This window comes from Gracilinanus agilis, chromosome 5 (genome assembly GCF_016433145.1).
Source record: "Gracilinanus agilis isolate LMUSP501 chromosome 5, AgileGrace, whole genome shotgun sequence".
Lineage (NCBI taxonomy): Eukaryota > Metazoa > Chordata > Mammalia > Didelphimorphia > Didelphidae > Gracilinanus > Gracilinanus agilis.
The window spans coordinates 180,690,433-180,711,955 of record NC_058134.1 but is presented as its reverse complement, the minus strand read 5'-3'; the positions used below and the strand labels follow the sequence as shown (position 1 = coordinate 180,711,955).

Genomic DNA, 21,523 nt, shown 5'->3' with positions numbered 1-21,523 from the left:
AAAAATCAGGTTGTTTCACCTCCTGTCAATGTAGATATATTTTGAGATGTATCTACTTTTATGACCGTTCTTGATATATTTGTCATATCAATAGAATGTTGCCACTACGATCTTGCGTTGCCAGAGCGAAGGTGAATTTACTAGCTCCTTTCCAAATGGGGTGCATAGGATAATTTAGTAAAAGCGGTCGTTTGAAAATTAAATGGATCAAGTATTCATGAAAGCGCCAACTTTACCAGACTATGCTAGGTCTTCAGGACGCCAAGAAGACAACAGTCTAATCGAGGTCTTCACAGTCTATTGAGAATCTCACTGTAAAGCTCCTGAAAAGAGTACAGTTGTAAGGAATGGAGAATTACTGGTGGGAAGAAGCGCCAAACCTGTGTTTCTGATTCCATTAATAAACTTCTTCCCGTGGCCTTGTCACTTTGCTTTCTGTCAGCACACACTCCTACTACTTGGGGAGCTCTGCCCAACGTTCCAAAGTCATTGTGACCTGAACGGTAGGGGAGAGTGGTTTCCCAGCAACTTGAATCCAGGAATCGAATGGGGGGTGGGGGGAGGTAAGGAATAGAAAGCTAGAGCGTGGGGGAGGGTCATGGTGATCGAGTTTGGTATCCTCTTCAGGTTTGGGGCATAGGTAACATCCGGGATGAGAACACTTACAAGTCGAGCCCCTGAGCTTGGTAGGAAAGTGGCTAAATGGTTTCTTGGGGGAGGGGGTGTGTGGGGAGAGGAGAGATCCCCTGTACTGTTCCCTTTAAATCATTACATTTTAGTTTAATAAAGAAGCGAGACATAACCTCTCTCATTCTACATTCCCCCATCCATGACTCACCTTTCAGGGCTCAGTCTGTTCCAATGGCTAATCATAATAATCATAAGCCAATTCTCCTCCTTTAACCCTAACTAGCCTCTCCCTACCCGAGTCAGTAACTTTGGCTGCTGGAAGCCGCATTCATCTTGACAAGGGTTCGGATATCGGTTGCCATTTGGGTTAGGAAGGAGATGGGAATTTACAAGGAGGTGGCCAGATTGTGTTACCTTTCTGATAGTAAAAAGGGGAGGGCTGGACCTATGGAGGAATCTTATTTTATTTTCCAGTTCTTAAAACAGAGATAAGTGGGTGAGAACAGGCCGGGAGAGTAATTGGGCGGCCGGGAGGTGGCAGTAGCCGAACGCTCTCCTCCCTCCTCTTTTATTACCCTTTTTTTTTTTTTTTTTTCTCTCCTCCCTAGCCGGGACTGAAAGAATGTTTTCCCCGCCCAGGGGCGGCCGGTGGGCGTGGATGCCGGCCGGCGTCGTCAAGTCTTAGAAATAGCCTCAGTCGGCGGGGCATCAGAGCAGTACCACGGAGAGAAACGAAAAGGAGGTATCTGAGAAGTCGAGAGCCTCTAGCACGGAAAGCCCTTTTGCAAGCGTGCGCCTTCAGGCCAAAAGGTCGGGTGGGGACAGCCGGTTTGCTTGCAGTCATCTTAGGGCCTCACGAAGCCTTTGTAGCATCCGTCACCAGAGCCACCCGGCTGGGGATCGGGGAGCTGAGCCCGCTACCTTACGCGGGCAGCCCCACCAACGTCGCTCGTGCATCCGCTGGGAGGGTGGGGACAATTTAAACTGAAACTCACGTTTAGAATCTTTACCTACGCGTTGCAAGGCTCGTTTTTGCAAGACTTTTTTGGGGGGTTGCTTTTAAAGATCGTACAGTGACTGTATTTACTCATACGCATCCTTACCAGCTCCTGCTTTGTCTTCCGAGGTCTTTTGATTCCAAATTTAATCTGAAAATTTAGTGAGTTTGGGGAGGGAAGGGGTGGTGTCACAAGATCTCGCAGTGAAGATGCCCATGGAGCTGACTCAGAGCCGGGTACAAAAGATATGGATCCCTATCGATCACCGTCCTTCGCTGCCCAGACGTAAGTACCTAGGTGCGGGATTTTCTAGCTCCTGGGCGGATGGGAGGGACCTACCGCGAGGACTTCTCTCTTCCTCTAGCCATTGTGTCTTGGTTTGGTTGAACGTGAACTCTTTGGAGAGAGCCATTGTGTGACTCCGACGGGAGAAGCGCGCTTTTGTGTTCCTGGCGGGCTGCTCGCGTGGTCCCCGGGATCTGTTGCGGGTGGGGAGTTAAGAGTGTGGAAGACACTGGAGAGCTCAGAAGAGGGGTCCCCTCAGTTCCGGAGCTGCAGGTGGCCACGCGCCTTTCCCACTGCCAAGCTAAGGTTAGCTTTGGTCCCCGTTACGCGGCTAGGATGGAGGTGGCTTGGCCGAATGGAGCCCGGAGCTTGGGGAGGGGGGCCTCGCCTGCAGTCGAGCTGCAGGGGTTTGGTTCGCTGCCTCGGGGCCGAGCTCTGACTGCGGCGGCTGCTCCTCCCCTTTCCGCCGGGGACTAAGGAGGAGGCAGAGAGGGGTGGCGCAACCTGACACCACCCAGCCGGCGTCCCTCGGCGGGAGCCCTACCTCTCCGCTGTGACTGGGTGTGTGTCGGGGGAGGTTGGGAGGGGGGAAATTCCAGGGATGGCGGGGAGGAGGGAAAAGAGCCGGTGAGCGAGGGGGCAGGGTTATAGCTAGCTCCTCTCCACGTGCGCCTCTCGGGCGGGAAAGGGGGCGTCGCGGGCGTGTCTAAAAGCTGAGCGGCTCATTCAGGAAAGCGAGGGCGTGAGGAAAACCTGGAGAGCAGGATCTTTCGGAGGAGGCCGAGGCCGGCACTGCCTCTGCCCGGGGCTGGAGGTCGAGTGCCGAGCTGCAGGGGCACGCTCTGCATGCACGTCCGGTGCTGCCGCCGCCTCCTCCTGGCTGTTTTCCCCATCCCTGAGTCTGACTTAGATAGGCTTTCAACTTGATTGTACAGCTGGGGCCCGAGAAACGTCTCGTGACTTGCAGGGCTACGGCTCACGCCCGCCTTCCTTCCCCCCCTCCGCCCCCCCTCCGCTCAGCTGGTAGCTGATGCTAGGCGCATCACGCGAGCGCTCCGAGTTAGTAGAGGAGCGGGCCGCGGAGCTGCCTGCAGAGGGCGTGCTTGCGGGAACTGGGAAAGCCGGAAAAAAAACCGAAATTCCGAACCAAGGGGCGGGGGCGCGGGCGCGTTAGCTGCCCAGGGATTGGTCAACAACCGAGTGAGGGCCCCCGCAAAAAAAAAAAGGATTTTTTTTTAATCCTTCTATTTAGTACTCGAACATCTTCCTCGTTTGCACTGAAATTGTAAATGCTTTACTGCGGCTTGTGTCTTTAATGCAGTCCAAGGCATTTCTCTATTGCAGAGATTGATTCCTGGGGTTTCTTGGACTGTCTCCGCCCCAGATATCGTATCTTTTAAGTTGTCCCGGTGCAAGGAAAGATAGTACCTGAACCACTGTGGAGGATATCTGTCCCTCCTGGTTTCACTCCTCCCACCTCCTAGTAATTCCGTTTTTTTAGTGGGATAGAATTGTGAAATCGACCCAGTCAGTTCTTTAAACGTAGCATCGTGTCTGGTACTTAATAACTTACTAGGAGATGGAAACTTGGCCTAATCTTTATGATCACTTAAAGGGATTTAGTCCCTTGGCAATCCATTCTAGTCCTGGTGGAGTGAGGTGCTTCCCTGAGAACCCTGGAGTACAGTTCCTAGACTTAATCTCATCATCCTTCTTTGGCTTTCATAGTTAATGATCACTTGGTGGAGCCAAAATTTTGATTGCTGTAGCAGGTGATTTTTTTTTTTTTTTTAACTCGCTATTCTCTAGAGGACTAGGTTCCTGCGTGGGAGTGGCATTTATGTTCTCTCATCAGATGATAGGGTTTGGGTTATTAGTTTTTTACTTCTGCTTCCTCCCCTACCCCGTCTGCTCTTTTTTGCTTAGGTTTTAGACTGATTATCTTTCCACCCGCACCACTGGGGTAATCGCGGTCAGTGTAATTTTGGAATGCATTTTCTCTATTTCAAATAAAGCCAAATCCCAAGGTTTGTGATGGGAGTCCCCGGCAGAATTCTTAGGATCTGCTAAAGGGCTTCAGAATGGATCGAATAACTAATTGAATTATTGGACATTTTAGAGAGTGCCAGTGATCTCTTTGATTTGGGTCACCATTAAACTTCCATGATCCTGCACGTCTCACACGCAGGGAAAATATCTCTTAAAGCTCAATTGCATTCTTAGGCTTTCAGAGCACACTGGAGGGAAGCAAGTGTGCCTTGCTGCTCAATTGTCTTTCTCCCTTCCTTTGAAATCTCTGGGAGAAGTGCAGCATCATAAATTGGGATCTCTTTATTTAAGTATCTTTAGCTTAATTTCTGTAAGCATTTTGTTTGACACAGAAAAAGAGGAAGTACTATTATTGCAAAGCATCCCTCTTCCCCGTTAGGCTTTTAAGCAACCTTAAGCCTCCAGGCTGTTTTCCCACTGCAGTTCAGCTAAACTGCCCTTTTCCTCACACATGTCACTACTGTCTTTCCTGCCTGGAACTCTCTCCTTTTGCTGACTATGGATGGACCTTTAAACCAGTGGTTCCCAAAGTTTTTTGGCCTACGCCCCCTTTCCAGAAAAAATATTACTTAGCCCCCTAGAAATTTTTAAAAAATGTTAATAGCAATTAATAGGAAAGATAAATGCACCTGTGGCCATCATGTCCCCCCTCCTCCCTATCGCTGCAGCGCCCACCTGAGGGTGGTGGCACCCACTTTGGGAATCACTGCTTTAAACCCTAACTCACATCCTACCTTCCAGAAAGTCTTCCTTCACCCCTCTTCTAGCTCCTTTTATCACCTATTTCTCCTGTGTATAGCTTGCTTTATATATATTGGTCTGTCTCCCCCAGTAGATTGTATGTTCTTGGAGGGCAGGGACTGTTGCCCCTTTTGTATCCCTAGCACCTAAGAGGTCTTAATAAATTTTGATTGTCTTTTCTCTTATTTCTAAATATTTATTGATACTAGGTAGTATTGTTACCTGGTTCTGAGTTTGGGAAGATGGCATAATAAAACACTGGCCTCAGAGTTTACCAGAATTGGGGAGAGGGTTGAGAATGTCAGGGATGTGCTTGCACTCCAAAAAAATGTATGTGGGAAATTTACATCATAATAACAGCTCCCAATTACATAGAAACATGGGTTCTCAGAATTGGCCCCCAATGAATATTCCCAGAAGTAAGTGTCATTGGGAGAAAGCTAGGTTACACAGTGGATAGGATATCAGGTGTGGAGTGGAGATGTCCTGGGTTCAAATGTGGCCTCAGACTTTCTGGAAGTCACTAGATTGCTTAGCCTTTGCTGCCCTTGTGTAGAATTGATACTAGGTAAAGGTTGTTGTTTTTAACTGTAATTGAGAAATGTTTAACAAATAATACAACATAAACTTCTTAGTTTGTGATTTTAAATCAACATGCCTCCTGATTTCAGTTTGACATTGCTGATTCAGGGCATTCCAGTCATTCTTGAGCAAGAATTCCCTCTCCAACATTCCCCATCTATTACCCACACAGAGTTGGATGAAATTTTAGAAGCTAGTATCCTTCTCTAACCTGTCACCTGAATAGGAATTCTCCTTTATGATATAGGTAACAATGCTTAATAAAGATATTTTGATTGATTGAGCCATTCCTGGTTTCTGGCATAACTGCTTTTGGAGTTAGCTTGTTATAAAACTCATTTTAGTTAGTCTGGACCTTTCCTTGATGAGGGAATGCTGGCTCTCAGATGGATGCTACTTCTCTAGATGTTTTATTCATTATATTTGTAATAAGATATTTTGGAATTTGGTCAAGAATTGAAATCAACTTTAATGGCCTATTGCTTGTAGAATACATTCTTAAATTTTCTTTGTTGCTGAAAATTTGGACATTTGCAGTTTTCCTGTAGTACGTATAGTTTAGCCATCACATCCATCAATTGTTTCAGCACCAAAAATGTTTCATTTGTACTGGATGACTAGCACTGGAAGGCTAAGTACCACATCTTGGTATCAGCTCCCTATTAGCTATTTTTGTTATGCTCTATACTAGGGATGGGCAAACTACAGCCTGCAGGACAGATGCAGACCCCTGAAATGTTCCATCTGGATATCTGATGAATACAATGAATAGGATACAATATAATGAAACTTTCGAAAAAGATGCCTTATAAACAAACTGAGAGATAAACATTTCCTTTCCTTTGGCTCCATCTTTAAAAAGTTTGCCCATCACTGCTCTATACATTTAAAAAATCAGTTTCCTTGGGAGAAAAAACAAACAAGGAAAATGAGAGTCAAAAGTTTCTCCCAAGTGTCAGTTCTCTTCCTTCCTTAAGCCTCCTATTTTTTCCCTAGTAGTGTAGGATTGGACTTATATTTCATTGGTTTGAGACTCCCTCTACATATGGAAGTTGACAAGTCAACTTCTTTGCTTAATTTAAGAGTCTTAGAGAGTTGTTTGGGGCTTTGAGACTGCCTAGGAATTTACAAGGCAGCCAGGTAGTACAGTAGGTAGAGTTCTGAGCCAGAACTCATCTTCCTGAATTCAAATCTAGTCTCAGACAAATACTAGAGGTGTGACCCATTGCAAGTCACTTAACCCATTAAGCCTCAGTTTCCTTATCTGTAAAATGAACTGGAGAAGGAAATGGCAAACCACTCCAGTATCTTTGCTAGGAAAACATTAAATGGGATCACTAAACAATAAGTAGGAATTTACATCCAGTATGTGTTACAGTTGAGACTTGAATTCAGGTCTTCCTGGCTCCAAGAACATGACTATATCTCCTATGCCATGGTTCCCCTCCCCACCTTTTCCCCAATATAACACAAAACATCCAACTAACTTTTTTTTTAATTATCCCTAGTTCTCGTCACTGGCCTCAACTTATTCTGGATGTTGTACTTTTGATGCCTTTTTTATAGGAGCAGGTGCTTTTGTATCCATCCTCTGTTACTTGCGTTCAACTTTAGAAAAGAATTTAAGTAGTTTTGTTTTTTTGAAAATTCCAGATTTCTTAGTGATTTCCAGATTGTTAATGATGTGTGTACACATCAGATGCCTTTTTCCTATTTCTTCCCTTTTTGTGTATTCAGAATTTCATTGTTGAGAACTTCCTTAACCCTTTTGGAATAGCATCTTTGGAATGTGACTACTTAACTTTCCTCTGAACCCTTTGAAGTCTCTCCCCAAATCAAGGGTTCATGTTAGGCTACTCTCAGCTTTTTCTCTCCTCTAGTACAGATTCCACAGTGGGGGGGAGTAGTCATTGCCTTCCAAAAGTTCCTGTCATTTCACCTCTAGTACAGGGTATCTCCTCCTTGGTAGTATCAGTCAGATCCAGAATCAAAGGTCTTCTTATTAGTTACTGATTTACCTTTTTTTTTTTTTTTTAAAGGATGAAATCTGAATGAAAGGAAATCAAGAGATTATTAGGCCTGCTCTTGAGTAAGAGAGCTCCAACAAACATTTAGGTCATTGAATCTATATATGATTCCCCCATTTCACAGATGAGAGAATTGTGGCTCGAGAGGAAAAGTGACTCTTACTCCAAATTGCCCAACAGGTTTCAGTTTACTTGACTATAAAAATCAGCAGCTTGGGTCAGATGACCCCTAGGCTATGCCAGGCTTGTGGTCTGTTTCCTGAACACATCTGTTTTTCCCTTTCCTTTTGGGGGATCTATAAGAGTAGTCGCTGGTAATCTGGTTTTTGCCCTTCTCCCCTCTTGGTTTTCATCTAAATATGGTCATCTTCTCATGATTGTAGATTTCTTTGCATGCATATTTTATAACATACAACATTCTATATTATATTGCATGCATTATTATACATCTATAATATGCAGCATTGTCTTATTACATGCATTATAATAGATCTTTATTATATATTCTTGCATTTTTATAATATACCTCTTTATAATATACAGCATTCTATATTATATTCCATGCATTTCTATGCATGGCTCTTTCTGCAGGAGCCATAAAGTCAATTTTTTTTTCAGGCGCTGTTACAGGAGTGCGCACTGTGAGCACTGTACTATGGCTCTCACGAAATTACATTTTAAAAAATGTGGCGTTTATGGCTCTCATGGCCAAAAAGGTTGCCGACCCCTGATATAGATCTTTATTACATATCTTTATTACATATTATTTCTTACATTTTAATATTCATCTTTATAATGTACAGCATTATATTATATTGCATGCATTACTATAATATAGGTCTTCATAATATATAGCATTTTTTATGTTCTAATGCATGCATTATTAGAATATACATCATTATAATATATTGCATTGTATTGCTTGCATTATTATACAATTTTTTGTATTTTGTATACATCTTTATAATATACAGTATTTTTGTATTCCCATCTTACTGCTTTACCCATGCATATATTTTTAAGTAAAGAGGTATGGTCTAGTGGTGGGTCTCATCCCTTGAACTCTCAGTGATACCTATAATTTAGAGTGGTATGTATAGTTCAGTGGGTAGTGTTCAAGCCTTTAATTTTTTTTTTTACAGGTAAATAAATGCTTATTCACAAGGGTATGGGGTGATATGATAGGTAATTGAGTGAAGTATATCTGATAATTGCTAGCTTTTAAAAGATCCTTCTGAGAGGCATTGTGACGTAGGGGTGAATATAGTATTGTCTTGGAGTCAGGAAGGTCTAGGTTCAAATCCTGCTTTCCTAGCTGTATAATTTTAACCAAGTCACTTAATTTCTGAGCTTGGTTTCCTTATTTGTATGGTGGACATACTAATAATACTGGTAATATGCATCTAAGAGGGATGATACAGGATCTTTTGAGATTTGGTTCCTTTATTATAAAAAAGTGGCAGCTTGGTGGTGCAGTGAATAGAGTGCCTGGCCTCTGGGATCAGAAGACTTGAGTTAAAATAAGACACTTAATAGACACTGTGGGACCCTGAGCAAGTCACTTCATCCTGTTTGTATCAGTTTCCCTACATATAAAGTGAAATGGAGAAGGATATGACAAACCACTCCAATATTCTTGCCAAGAAAACCCCAAATGGGGTCACAAAGAGTCAGACAGGACTAAAAATGACTGAACAATAATAATAAATATTATAAAGAAAAGGTAAAGGGCAGCTGGGTAGCTCAGTGGATTGAGAGCCATGCCCAGGGATGGGAGGTCAGTCTTGGATTCAAATTTGGCCTCAGATACTTTAATAATTCTGTGTGACCCTGGCCAAATCACTTAACCCCAGTTGCTTAACCCCTTACCATTCTTCTGCCTTGGAACCAATCCACAATATTTATTTTTAAGATGGAAGATAAGGGTTTAAATTTAAAAGTTTAAAATTAAGTTAAATTTAAAAGAAAAGGAAAAGGACTATTAAAGCCATCTTAGCACTTAACCTTCGAGGATCCTATGGTGTCTTGAAGTAATAATAATATCATCCCATTTTAAAAAGTGCCTTTTAAGGTTTCAAGAATGCCTATGTAGATGTACATATATAAATATAAATATACACACAAACTTATTTTTCTCCTTGGTTCAGCATATCAATTCACTTAGGCAAGCAAGACAGATACTTCCCCCATTTTACAGTTGAGAAAATTGTAATTCAAGAGAGGAGACATGACTCTTGGTTCAAATTGCCCAACAGGTTTCAATTTCCTTGACTGTAAAAATTGGCAGGTTGGACCCGATGACCCCTAGGTTCCTTCCTGGGCCAGACTTTGGGTCCTTTAAATAGCTTGTATCAGTGATGGTGAACCTTATGGCACATGTGCCAAAGATGGCACACAGAGCACTCTCTGTGGGCTCGTGGCTTCCCCCTCAGAGTTCATTATTAGACAGATGGAGGGACTCAGGCAGAGCTGCTCCCCTCGCCTTCTCCACTGTGCCTGATGACATTTTTTCACATTCCCACCCCTCTGCCCAGCAGCCCAATGGGAGTGCTTCCTCCCTCCCCTGTGTGGGGTAAGAGGGGGCATGGCATGGGCCTCTTAAAAGGTTTGCCATCACTGGCCTATAAGCTAAGATGAAAACCCAGGCCTTGGGCTCCCTTACAAACCATCCCCCGGGGGCCACTCTCAGAGACTGGCCTCTGGGGTTCGCCAGACAGCTCACTGGTCCGGATCAGGATGTTTTCATGCCTGTGAGTTTGAGTCCATGAAGTCCAGGTGCCCAGCAGTAGCCCTTCTGCATAAACAGCCATCATCTGTTCAGTCAGGCCTGGCTGTTCCGGCCTGCTCTTTCCTGCATTCCATTCTGTCAAGGGCCTAAGCAGGAGACCTGAGCGGGAGAGGACAGAACTGCATGCAAGGTTAGGGCAGGTAGGTCTTTCAAGTTAGCTTTTATTTTGGCTACTGCCCAGCTTTGGACAGCTTCTCTTTGTTACTGGGATCATGGTAGGATTAAGCCACAGAAAAGATTTGTCATTTCAGTCACTCCATTTGGTGTTTTTTGTTTGTGTGGCCAAGATACTGGCATAGTTTGCCATAGTATTTCCTTCTTCAGTTTGTTTTACAGATGAGGAAACTGAGGCAAACAAGGTGAAGGGACTCATCCAGGGTCACATAGCTAAAATACTGGAGTGGTTTTAACCTTCAGTTCATGAAACAATCACCTCATGATCCACTGCCTTTCTTGTTTGCTGTGATATGGGGATCCCAGTTGCTTGGAATCTCACAGAGCTATTTACCTGGAAGGAAAAGTGTTCGGTCTGTTAGACAAATGCTCACCAGATCTGAATTCCCTGTGGCAGAAGGGAGAGGGACAGGGAAGGGATGATATGCAGAGTAGAAGAGATGGGGTGAGCACATCTTTGTTACAACCAGTCATCATTCCTGGGATCACAGGACATTGGGGGGCTCCCTAAGGAGGGAGAGGGGGGCGAGGGCCAAGATAGGTTGTCTCAGTTAGGTCCAGCTGTTGAATGATGAAAGGAGAAATTGAGGCAAGATGTTGGTACAATGGAGATGGGTCAAAGATCAGAAAACAGGAAAAGGGAGAATGAGATGAATTCATCCAAAGTTTTCCTTGTTATGCTAGAAGTCAGACCAGAGCAGTGGGATCCTGACCTTTTTGTGGGTGTCATAATTGCCTTTGGGAGTGGGTGAAGTCTATGGGCCCCTTCTCAGAATAAAACATGTCACATGTAGCCTTTGTAATCCTATGCATTTTATATGTATACATATAGGTATATGTATTTTAATATGTAATTGGTTTCCTTGGTAATCCTGTGCATTTTATTTTATACATTTCATGTTTGGATTTTTAAATGCATAGACTTACCAAGGAAACCAGTTATGTATGTGAATTATAAAATTTTAATTTAATGATAAATGTAATTTCTATTTTCTACATTGTAGTTACAGGATTATATTTTAATTCATTATAATTTCAAATGATATATTAATTATAAGAATATTAAATTGATTATAAAAATATTAAAACAAAGTTCATAAATCTGTCAAATCTGGCCTCAAATACTTCCTACCATTGTGACCCTGGACAAGTCACTTAAGCCTAGCCCTTGCCCTTCTGGCTTAGAATTCATGCTAAGACAGAAGGTAAGGATTTAATAATAAAGTCAACAAAAGAAAGAAGGAAGGAAGAGAGAGAAAAAAATCTCCTTGCCTAGGTAGTGAAGGGAGGAGTTTCTGAGGAATGCTGCTGGCTTGATAATTGGTTAATAACTCTTTGGACTGTTCCCATACAGAAGAAACCAAATTTATAAAATGCTACACAGGATCATAAATTGGGAGTTGGACAAGACCTCAGAGAGGCCATTTAGAGATTCAGTTTTACTTTTCACAACAGCCCCCCTCCCCTTGTAATTTTATAACATGAGGGAAATAAAGCTCAGGGACTTGCTCGTAGTTACACAGGGAGGATGTGATGGTTTGGTTGTTGCCCTGACCCCAGAGGCATAGCTCTTGCCACCATACAACACTGCCTTTTTCTTTTCTTTTTTTTTTTTTTTTTAAAGACCCTTAGCTTCTGTCTTGGATTTGATATGGTTCTAAAAAGAGCTTTTAAGGACTAGGCAGTTGGAGTTAAGTGACTCCCCTAGGGTCACACAGCTAGGATGTATCTGAAGCCAAATTTAAATGCAGGACCTTTTGCCTCTGGGCCTGGTGCTCCATCCACTCACCACCTAGCTGCTTCTACAACACCGCCTTAATAACATCATCTAACTCCCAGAGTTATTAGAGTATCAAATGTGATAATAATTGTAAAGCTCTTAGCACAGCTCATGGCATCTAGTAAACATTGTATAAATGTTATCTAGTATGAGTTTTATTCTGTATACTTAAAAACCTTGTAGCCATCCTAACTCCTCTCAAATGGAAAATATAGACTTGTGGTCATGGAAAATTGCTTTCAACACTGGCACAGATGAGGGGAGAAGGGGGGTTGTTTGGGTTTGAAATTCAGTATTCTTTCCTTCTCCTGGAAGGTTTAATTTTCCCTTTTAGAGTATCTGATTCCAGAGATTTGTTTTTGAGATTAGTGAATAGTAGTAGAAAGTCTACATCTCCACCTGGATCCTTTTGCCCCCAACCTCTGCCCTCCTATTGAGGAGAAAGATTATTCTTGCACGTGAACAAATGTGTGCCTTGTGGGCATACCTAGAAAGGGAAGCATTGCTTTGTGTTTGGAACCAGGGCCTGAGAAGGAATACAATAGATTTGGCCACCGAGTCCCTGTGTCATTTCGACTCACTTCATAATATTGATATCTGACATTTATGTATCCCATTTGATCATCACAATAAAATAACCCTTCAGAAGTCTGATAAAACTTGGAATCCCCTTTTTGGAATAAAAATTTTTTAAATGCATAAAATAAAATAGAATTACACAGAGTTACAAAAGAAATCGATTATTTCAGAATAGTTATTAAAAACATTTTTTTTTAAGTTCATTGCAGGTGAAGAATTCATGTTAGAGGGAGGTATTATGGGTGTTCTTTGCCTGTTTTTCAGGTGAAGAAGTGGAGGCTCAGAAAAGTTGAGTCATGAAACTAGTAAAGGATGTAGGCCTCAAACTTAGTGTCAAGACTAGTCTGCCATCTTCTAGCTCTATGTTGATGGTTCTGTGATTCTGGAATAAATTTATCTATGGTCCGATGACTGGATAAGATTTGAACCTACTTTTTAAATTACCCTTTGCATGCAGAAAATGTTTAGTTTGGGGATTTTTCTGAAAGCTCTCATTTTTCTTTGCTAGTATGAAAACTTTGGGGGCTATAAGGTAAGCTGTGGCCCAGTGGTTAAGGGCACTAGCCTGGAGTCAGGAGCTCAAATTTGTCCTCAGATATTCCCTAACTGTGTGACCCTGAGCAAGTCACTTAATCTGGTTGCCTGAAAAAAGAATCTTCTGGATCCACTAGAGAAGGAAATGACAAACCACTCTTAAGAGAGCAATGGCCCATGGAGTCATGAAGAATCAGACACGAGTGAGCAACAACACAGGAGCCATTGTTGGGCCCGAGCATCACCCAAAGTCAGGCCCACCATGCAAGTATTTTCAGTTTGTCACACCACCAAACACAGGAGAACACCCAGCAGAATGTAGCTGGTCATTGCTCAGGCTGATGGAGTCAGCAGTGGGTTGTCTTCATTCTCCCTGATTTTATAGTGGACAAGGGTAGGCCATAGTCCTTCATGTGATCTGGACTGTGGGATTCCAATAGAGGTGCTTGTTCATCAGCTGCTTTGTTCTCAAATGACCTGGCTCCTAGGCTGGCCCTTTGTCTATCCCTTTGACCTCTGAAAGAAGTAGGAAGCAAGTTCAGGAATAGCTAAGTGGGTGGTGGAGACACTTGATATCAACCTCTTAAACAGAGGACCAGTGGTGCTGTGATGGATGGAGCTGGGATGCCCTGCTTCAGTGAAAAGCTACTCCCTTCATGGATCTTCTTGGTGTGTTGGGAAGCCATTTGTCTATTCTGCTTCCTCCCTATTCTAACACTTCAGCAACTTATAACTGTATTAAAGGCTTTGTCTGAATAATTGATCCATCTGGATGAAGAGTAAAGATCTTGGTGAAGGGGGAAACTAAGCAGCTTTTTATAGCAACCTGTTTCTTGGGAGGTCTCTCAGTCTCTGTCTTTCTCCTCTCTTTCTCTCTTCCTCTCTTTGTCTGTTTCTCTCCCTCTCTGTCTCTCTCCATCTCTGTCTCTCTTCTGTCCCTCTCCCTCTGTCTGTCTCCTCTCTCTCTATAAACCTATATCTTATGTCTTGGGATCAATTCTAAGACACAGGAGTGGCAAGGATTTAAGTGATTGAATCAGGGTTTCACAGCTAAAAAGCTTCTGAGGCCAAATTCAAACTCAAGTTCTTATGACCCCCACCCCACCCCACCTGTTCTCTTATCTACTGTGCCACCTAGCTGCCCTATAGCTGTCTCTCTTTTTTTAAAAAACATGAATAGATTTTTGTGTAGTTGCCAAGGCATAGTTGATAAGGTGAGATTCTTACTGGCCGGTCTGCAAATTTGAGAATTAGGATTCTGCCTTGGTTTGGAATCTTTCTGGCTGCATGCCTCTGCTTCCATTGAGGAGAGAACTAGCTCATGAATATATGGAACATGTGGAGAATCAGCTTGAAAGGTTTACGGGTGCCAGATGACAGGCAAAGAAAATGTGGTGCCTTAGATTTGCAGATCAGCCCCTTATGTGTTCTTTCTAAATGATGATAGCTGCCATTTGTGAAATGCTTTATATTTTCTGCATAAATTAACCCATTTTGATTGACTTGTAAAGGCCTTGGAAGATGTTTCCTGCTTTGGGTTGTTGGGATTCTGGTACCTGAGGAGAAGCCCAGGAAAAACCTTTGTGTGCAGCCTGTTTTCCTTGGAACCAGTGGTTCTCATTGGGACCTTGCCTGGGAGTTAGTGAACTTAGATGGCAGTATCTGTCATCTCCTGACTTGTCATTCATTCATTAGGTTTCAGTCTTGAACCAGCACTGGATCCGAGTGGGAAGAGTTATAGGGAAACGTCTGAGGGTGTTAGAGATGGAGGAATTAGGTGTCTACCTGTCTCAGGACCAGAGGTTGGGGTTAGCATTATCCAGTTTAACATGGAATTTTTTTATTTCCTATTTGGTAGGAAAGAGATTGTAAAAAGTAACATAAGCTATAAAATTGGGTTTTAAAGAGCTGAATTTATTACCAATTTCTATAACTTGGCTGAATGTGGAACCCTCCCTCTTTCATTGTCCCATTTGGACTCTCCCTCAGTTTCTATATTAGTTTGTAAATTTCCCTGAGGGAAGGGACTGTTATCTTGCTTTTTTTTGGTTTTGTTATTCCTATTGTTTAACATAGTATCTGGCACATAGGAGATACTTATCATACAGTTGATTGAAAAGGCATTTTTTTTTTTTGGTTTATTTTCTGAGGCTGAGGTTAGTTAGGGAGGACATTAGGTCCCTTGGGCTGCTATTTATGTGTATTTGATTATAAGAATATTGAGGTGGCATCTTGTCTACTAATTGTCATAGATCTCACCAGTCAGTGAATATTTATTAAGCACCTGTTTCTTGCCAGGCATTGTGTTAAGCTCAAGATATAGAAAGAAAAATGAAGGATAGTTCCTTTTTGCAAGGAATTCACAGTCAAACGGGGAAGAAAATGTATGAACAAGTGTGTACAAGAAAGCTACATAAAAGCTTAATTTGGAGTAATCAGTAGAGGGAAGGAACCAGGATTAATACATAAGTTAAAACTGAAGAGGTTTCAGTTACTTTACAACTTGTAGCTTTCCCACTGTCTGGGTGTCCTTTGCTCTTGGGGAGCCTACTGGAGACACACACGGGAGTGGGCCATTCAAATGTGACAGGGTAAAATTCTGTCTGGAAAGGGCTTTGAGTCAAGCTGGGCACGTGGATAGTTCTGCCACTGTGTTTTGATTATGAAATATATGTGTGGATTTATTGTCTTCTTCCTCATTTCAGCTCCTGTGCCTCAACTGACCAATTCCCCTACTGTGATTGTCATGGTTGGACTTCCAGCCAGGGGAAAGACTTACATGTCCAAGAAGTTGACGCGCTACCTCAATTGGATTGGTGTCCCCACAAAAGGTAAGGCTGGGTTCTTGTGATGGTGGTGTGTCCAGGTGTTTCTGAATGCTTTATTGCCAAGTAGAGACAGTTGTGGAGTAGTCGGTAGAATTCAGAAAAGCCTGAGTCCTCCTTATTCTGCCTCTGATACTTAAAAGTTAGCTGACTAGGGGTAAATTTGCTTTACCAAAATGGGCATCATAATGCCCATATTACCTACCTCCCAGGCTTAAATAAATGAAAATATCTGTTAGTGGTTTTGAAAATAAAGCACTCTGGTGCTGATGTTGATTTGATGCTTGCATGGCATCATTACAGATTTCGGGCATTGAAAGAAAAAAAAAAAGGGAAAATATCTGTGCAAGATAGTGGTGAGGCTTTGCTCTCAAAGAACTTCCATTCCCCTTGGGAGCTCCAGCCTTTACCCAGATAAATAAATGCACGGTATATCCAAGGATTTTAAAACAAGAAAGTCCTCATAGCTAGGGGTAGGGAATGGAAAGGATCAAGTTTATGTGATAGGGAGGACCTGGGATGTATTTCAGCAGTAACCATTCTGCAACATAAAATTTTAGTTTCCTGGAACTTTGAGAGATTCAGTAACTTTTCCAGAGTCACCTAACAGCCAGTACAGTCAGAGATGTGACTTGAACCTATAGCTCCTCTTTCTTAGGCTGTTTCATATGAGTTATTTCCAGCTTCTTTGACTATGTAAAAAACATACTTCTCCGAGGGGCCTCTACGATCTATATGGGATCATGGTGCCTGTGGTCATACCTTGGTCCGTTTCACATCTTTGACTATAGGATGGACGGCCCATTGGTGAATATGCTGGGTAGTCAATCAACAGATATTCTCTATTAGGCCCTATAGTAGGGGCTGGAGTATATAAAGAGAAGAATAAAATAGTCCTTGCCCTCAGTATGTTTATATCCTATCAGAAGTGATGATATGTGTGTAAATGTGTCTATGTAGGTAGTTACAAAACAAATAATAAGCTAATTTGAGAAGGATAAGGTCCTAGCAACTGGAGGAATCAGGAAAGGCTTCATGTGTGACCCTTGTGTTGGGGTCTGCCAGAAAATAGAGATTCTGAAAGGTAACAAATTCCAAGGTAAGGAGAGTAGCTATTCCAGGCATGGGGGAAGCCATTGTGAAGGCATGTGTACCAAGCCTTCATTACCCTTATCTTCAGCTAGGACTGGCTGTTGGTTATAGCAGTCTGGTTGGAGAATGGATAGAAATTTAGTGGGGAATGGTGTTTTGATTCAGTGCCTTCACAACTTATTTAAGTGAGTGCTTTGGGTAGAAGTGGTACCCTATCTCCTGTTTGTGTTGCTACCTATCTACTTTCTTTGACAGTGTTTTCATTTTTCTTTCTTTGCAGTCTTCAATGTTGGGGACTACCGCCGGACAGCTGTGAAGGATTTTACTTTTAATTTCTTTCGTGCTGACAATGAAGAGGCTATGAGAGTTCGGAAGTAAGTTGAGAAATAAATATTTAGGCATCTTTCCTCCACTTTGAAGTGCTTTCTTCATCTGCATTTCTTCTCCTTTAGAGTATCTCCTCCAACTATCCACCTGGGTCTTGATTTTATCATTCTATTTGTTTTCGGGTTGGAGAAAACATAGTGGCTCTTTTGGTTTGAAGTCTAAAACAGTGGGAAGGGTGATGAACAGAGGAGCAGGAACCACAAAACTGGGATATTTACTTTGCATATGGCTTTGGGTGATGGTGATGTTCCTCAAATAATTCAACTTCTCTAGGTCATAACTTCTGTATCTATTTTCCACTGTTAATGCACCTTAGATGACTGATTGGGGAGAAACTCACTTCATTCATGTTTTATATTTAGAAAAATGCATGTATTTTCTTTTGCTGGGGCTTAAAACACACAAAGGAGTGATTCTCAAAACCTATTTTGAGATTTGCATAATAATAGGTCTTCTTGTTCTTTCTAGTGAAAAGTCAAAAATGGCTGTAATAGTTTGTGACAGTCATTAATAACCTAGTGACCAGAAGGAAGACACAATAGCTGGGCTCCTTAAATTGATTTAGACTTTTGACTTACTTTCTCAAATTAGTTTTATTTCCCTTTTGATCAGAATACCATCTAGGTGGTATAGTGGGTAGGACACTAGACCAGGAGTCCATAAGACCCAAGTTTAAGTCTAGCCTCAGACATTTACTAGCTGTGCAGTTCTGGAAAGATCACTTAATCTCTGTCTGCCTTAGTTTCTTCATTTGTAAAATGGGGTAATAATAATAGCACCTACCTCTTGTGGAGTAGCTAAGTGACCCATTGGGTAGAGCAGTGGGCTTGTAACCAAGAAGACTCATTTTCATGAGTTTAAATGCATATGAACAATTATAAAACACTTTTCACACAAGTAAAGTCAGACCTAAACAATTGGAAAAACAGTAATTGCTCAGAGGTGGCCAAGTCAATATGATGAAATAACAATTCTATCTAAATTAATTTACCTATTCAGTGCCATGCCAATCAAACTTCCCAAAACTTATTTCATAAACCTAGAAAAAATAACAAAAGGCAAGAACATCAAGGAATAGGTTAGTTAATCAATACATAGTAGTAAAGGACCTTAGTAACCTAGTGTTTGATCCCAAAGATCCAGCTTTTGGGGGGAAAACTCACTGTGTGACAGAAACTGCCAGGAAAACTAGAAAACAGCATAGCAGAGCCTCAGCATAGACCAACATCTCTCACCATATATCAAGATCAGGCCAAAATAGATACTTGATCTAGAAATAAAGGGTGATACCATAAAAAAAATAGGGGAACATGGAATAGTTTACCTGTCAAACTTATGGATAAGGGAAGAATTTATGACCAAACAAGACAAGAGGACATTATGAGAAGTGAAATGGATAATTTTTTTTTGAATTTAAACATTTATTAATCATTTTTAACATGGTTACATGATTCATGCTCCTACTTTCCCCTTCACCCCCTCCCCCGCCCCCCGCACTCCCCTCACCCATGGCCAACCGCACATTTCCACTGGTTTTGTCATGTGTCCTTGATCAAGACCTATTTCCAAATTGTTGGTGGTTGCATTGGTGTGGTAGTTTCGAGTCCACATGAAATGGATAATTTTGATTGCATTAAATTTTAAAAAGTTTGTACAAAGCTAATGTAACCAAGACCAAAAGGGAAACAAAAAACTAGGAAAAAAAATTTTTTTATGGCCAGTATCTCTGACAAAGGCTTCTATTCTCAAATATGTAGAGAAGTGGCTTAAATTTATAAGAATGCAAGGATGATGAAGAAATTAAAACTATCTATAGTCCTGTGAAAAAATGTTCCATATCACTTTTTTTTTTTTTTTTTTTTTAATTTTAAACCCTTAACTTCTGTGTATTGACTTATAGGTGGAAGAGTGGTAAGGGTAGGCAATGGGGGTCAAGTGACTTGCCCAGGGTCACACAGCTGGGAAGTGTCTGAGGCCAGATTTGAACCTAGGACCTCCCGTCTCTAGGCCTGGCTCTCAATCCACTGAGCTACCCAGCTGCCCCCTCCATATCACTTTTGATGAGAGAAATGAAAATTAAAATAACTCTGAGATACTACCTCTCCCCATCAGACTGGCTGACATTACCAAAAAGGAAAATGATAAATGTTGGAGTGGACGTAGGAAAATCAGGGCACTAATACACTGTTGATAGGACTGTGAATTGATCCATCCATTCTGGATAGCAATCTGGAACCAAGCCCAAAGGGCTAGAGAACTCTGCCTACTCTTTGACTCAGCAATACCACTACTAGGTCTGTATCTCAAAGAGATCCAAAAAAAGGGGAAAAGACCCCTATATGTTCAAAAGCACCTCTTTTACATAGTGGCTAAGAATTGGAAATTGAGGAGCTGGCCATCAATTGGGGAATAACTGAACAAGCTGTGGTATATTGCTTGTAAGGTGCCATAAGAAATAATGAATAGGATGAGTTCCAAAAAACTTGTAAAGACTTATATGAACTGATGCAAAATGAAGTGAGCAGAACCAGAATACTGTATATAGTCACAGAAATAGTATACATGATCAACTGTAAAGGACTAAACTATTATCTGCAGTGCAAGGTTCCAAGATAACCCTAAGGGATTCATGATGAAAAATACTATCCAGGGATATAGGAGGGACTGTTGAAGTCTTGAATACAGCTCAAAACATAACATTTTCCACTTGATTTCCTTTCATGTATGTGTGATATGTGTCTTTCATGACATGAGGAATGTAGAAATGTATTTCAGACAGCACTAATATAATCTATATCAGATTATTGTCTCTGGGAGGGGAAAAGGAGGGTGGAAGAGAATCTGGAAATTAGAATGTCAAGGGGGCAGCCCGGTAGCTCCGTGGATTGAGAACCAGGCCTAGAGATGGAGGTTCTAGGTTCAGATCTGGCCTCAGACACTTCCCAGACATGTGACCCTGGGCAAGTCACTTAAACGCCCATTGCCTACCCTTACCACTCCTTGGAGCCAATGCACAGTATTGACTCCAAGATGGAAGGTGGTGAGGGTTTAAACTAAAAAAAAAAAAAAAAAAAAAAGACTGTCAGGTAACAATTGTTAAAAATTGTTATGTGTGTGTTTTTTAAATAATTTTTATTTTTTAGAAAAGTTATCCATGGTTACATGATTCATGTTCTTACTTTCTCCTTCACCCCCTGACCTCCCCCCCCCCCCCCCCCCCCAGCTGACACACATTTCCACTGGTTTTAATGTGTCATCGATCAAGATCTATTTCCAAATTGTTCATAGTTACATTGGCGTATACATATGTTTTTTATATAATTGAGTTTAAATCCAGCCTCATACTTACAAGCTATGTGTCCCTGGGCAAGTCACTTCACCTTGGTTGCCTCAGTTTCCTCATCTGTAAAATGAGCTGGAGAAGGAAATGCCAAAACCACTCCATTTATTTTTGCCAAGAAAACCTCAAATGGGGTCACAGAGTCAGATATGACTGAAACAACTCAACAATGGTGACAACTTCCTGTGGCTTTTGTGAGGATTAGATGAGAAAATATTTGTAGAATGCAGGATTATCTGGGTGAGACCTTCCTTTTAAATTTTTTTTTTTTTTAAATCCTTACCTTCCATCTTAGAGTCAATCCTCAGTATTGGTTCCAAGGCAGAAGGGCTAGGCAATGGGTCCCTGCTCATAATTTCACTGCTAGGAAGTGTCTGAGGCCACATTTGAACCCAGCATTTATTTATTTTCTGCCTCTAAGTCCAGCACTCTGAACTGCCTAGCTGTCCCAAGACCTTCTTTTCATGTGTGTTCTTCTATGTTACAGGCAATGTGCATTATCTGCCCTGAGCGATGTCCAGTTGTATCTGAAAGATGAAGGTGGCCAGATTGCAGTAAGTTAAGACAGCAGTTGTCCTTCCATCTCTGATCCCATGTTTGGATGGTATTCTCTCAAAGGCTTGCATCCTAGACAGGTGGTTTTTGTTTGATTGTTTGTTTTTGTTTTTTGTTGGTTTTTTTTTTTTTTTTTTTTTGTCATTGCCAGAGATTT

The 21,523-nt window shown here is 41.8% G+C and overlaps 1 protein-coding gene across 3 annotated transcripts in view; it reads left to right on the top strand.

Moving 5' to 3' along the window:
* Positions 1-1,035: 1,035 nt before the first annotated feature.
* Positions 1,036-21,523, top strand: part of PFKFB3 (6-phosphofructo-2-kinase/fructose-2,6-biphosphatase 3) — a 46,634-nt gene continuing 26,146 nt past the window's right edge. For 2 of the 3 annotated variants that reach the window (XM_044679749.1, XM_044679748.1), the window contains exons 1-4: positions 1,036-1,913; positions 15,873-15,998; positions 17,365-17,458; positions 21,299-21,365. In XM_044679749.1, the coding sequence (XP_044535684.1) occupies positions 1,838-1,913; positions 15,873-15,998; positions 17,365-17,458; positions 21,299-21,365 (363 nt within the window). In that variant the 5' untranslated portion in view covers positions 1,036-1,837. Of the gene's footprint in view, positions 1,914-15,872; positions 15,999-17,364; positions 17,459-21,298; positions 21,447-21,523 lie in introns of those variants that run through there. The other variant, XM_044679750.1, reaches the window with a different exon arrangement.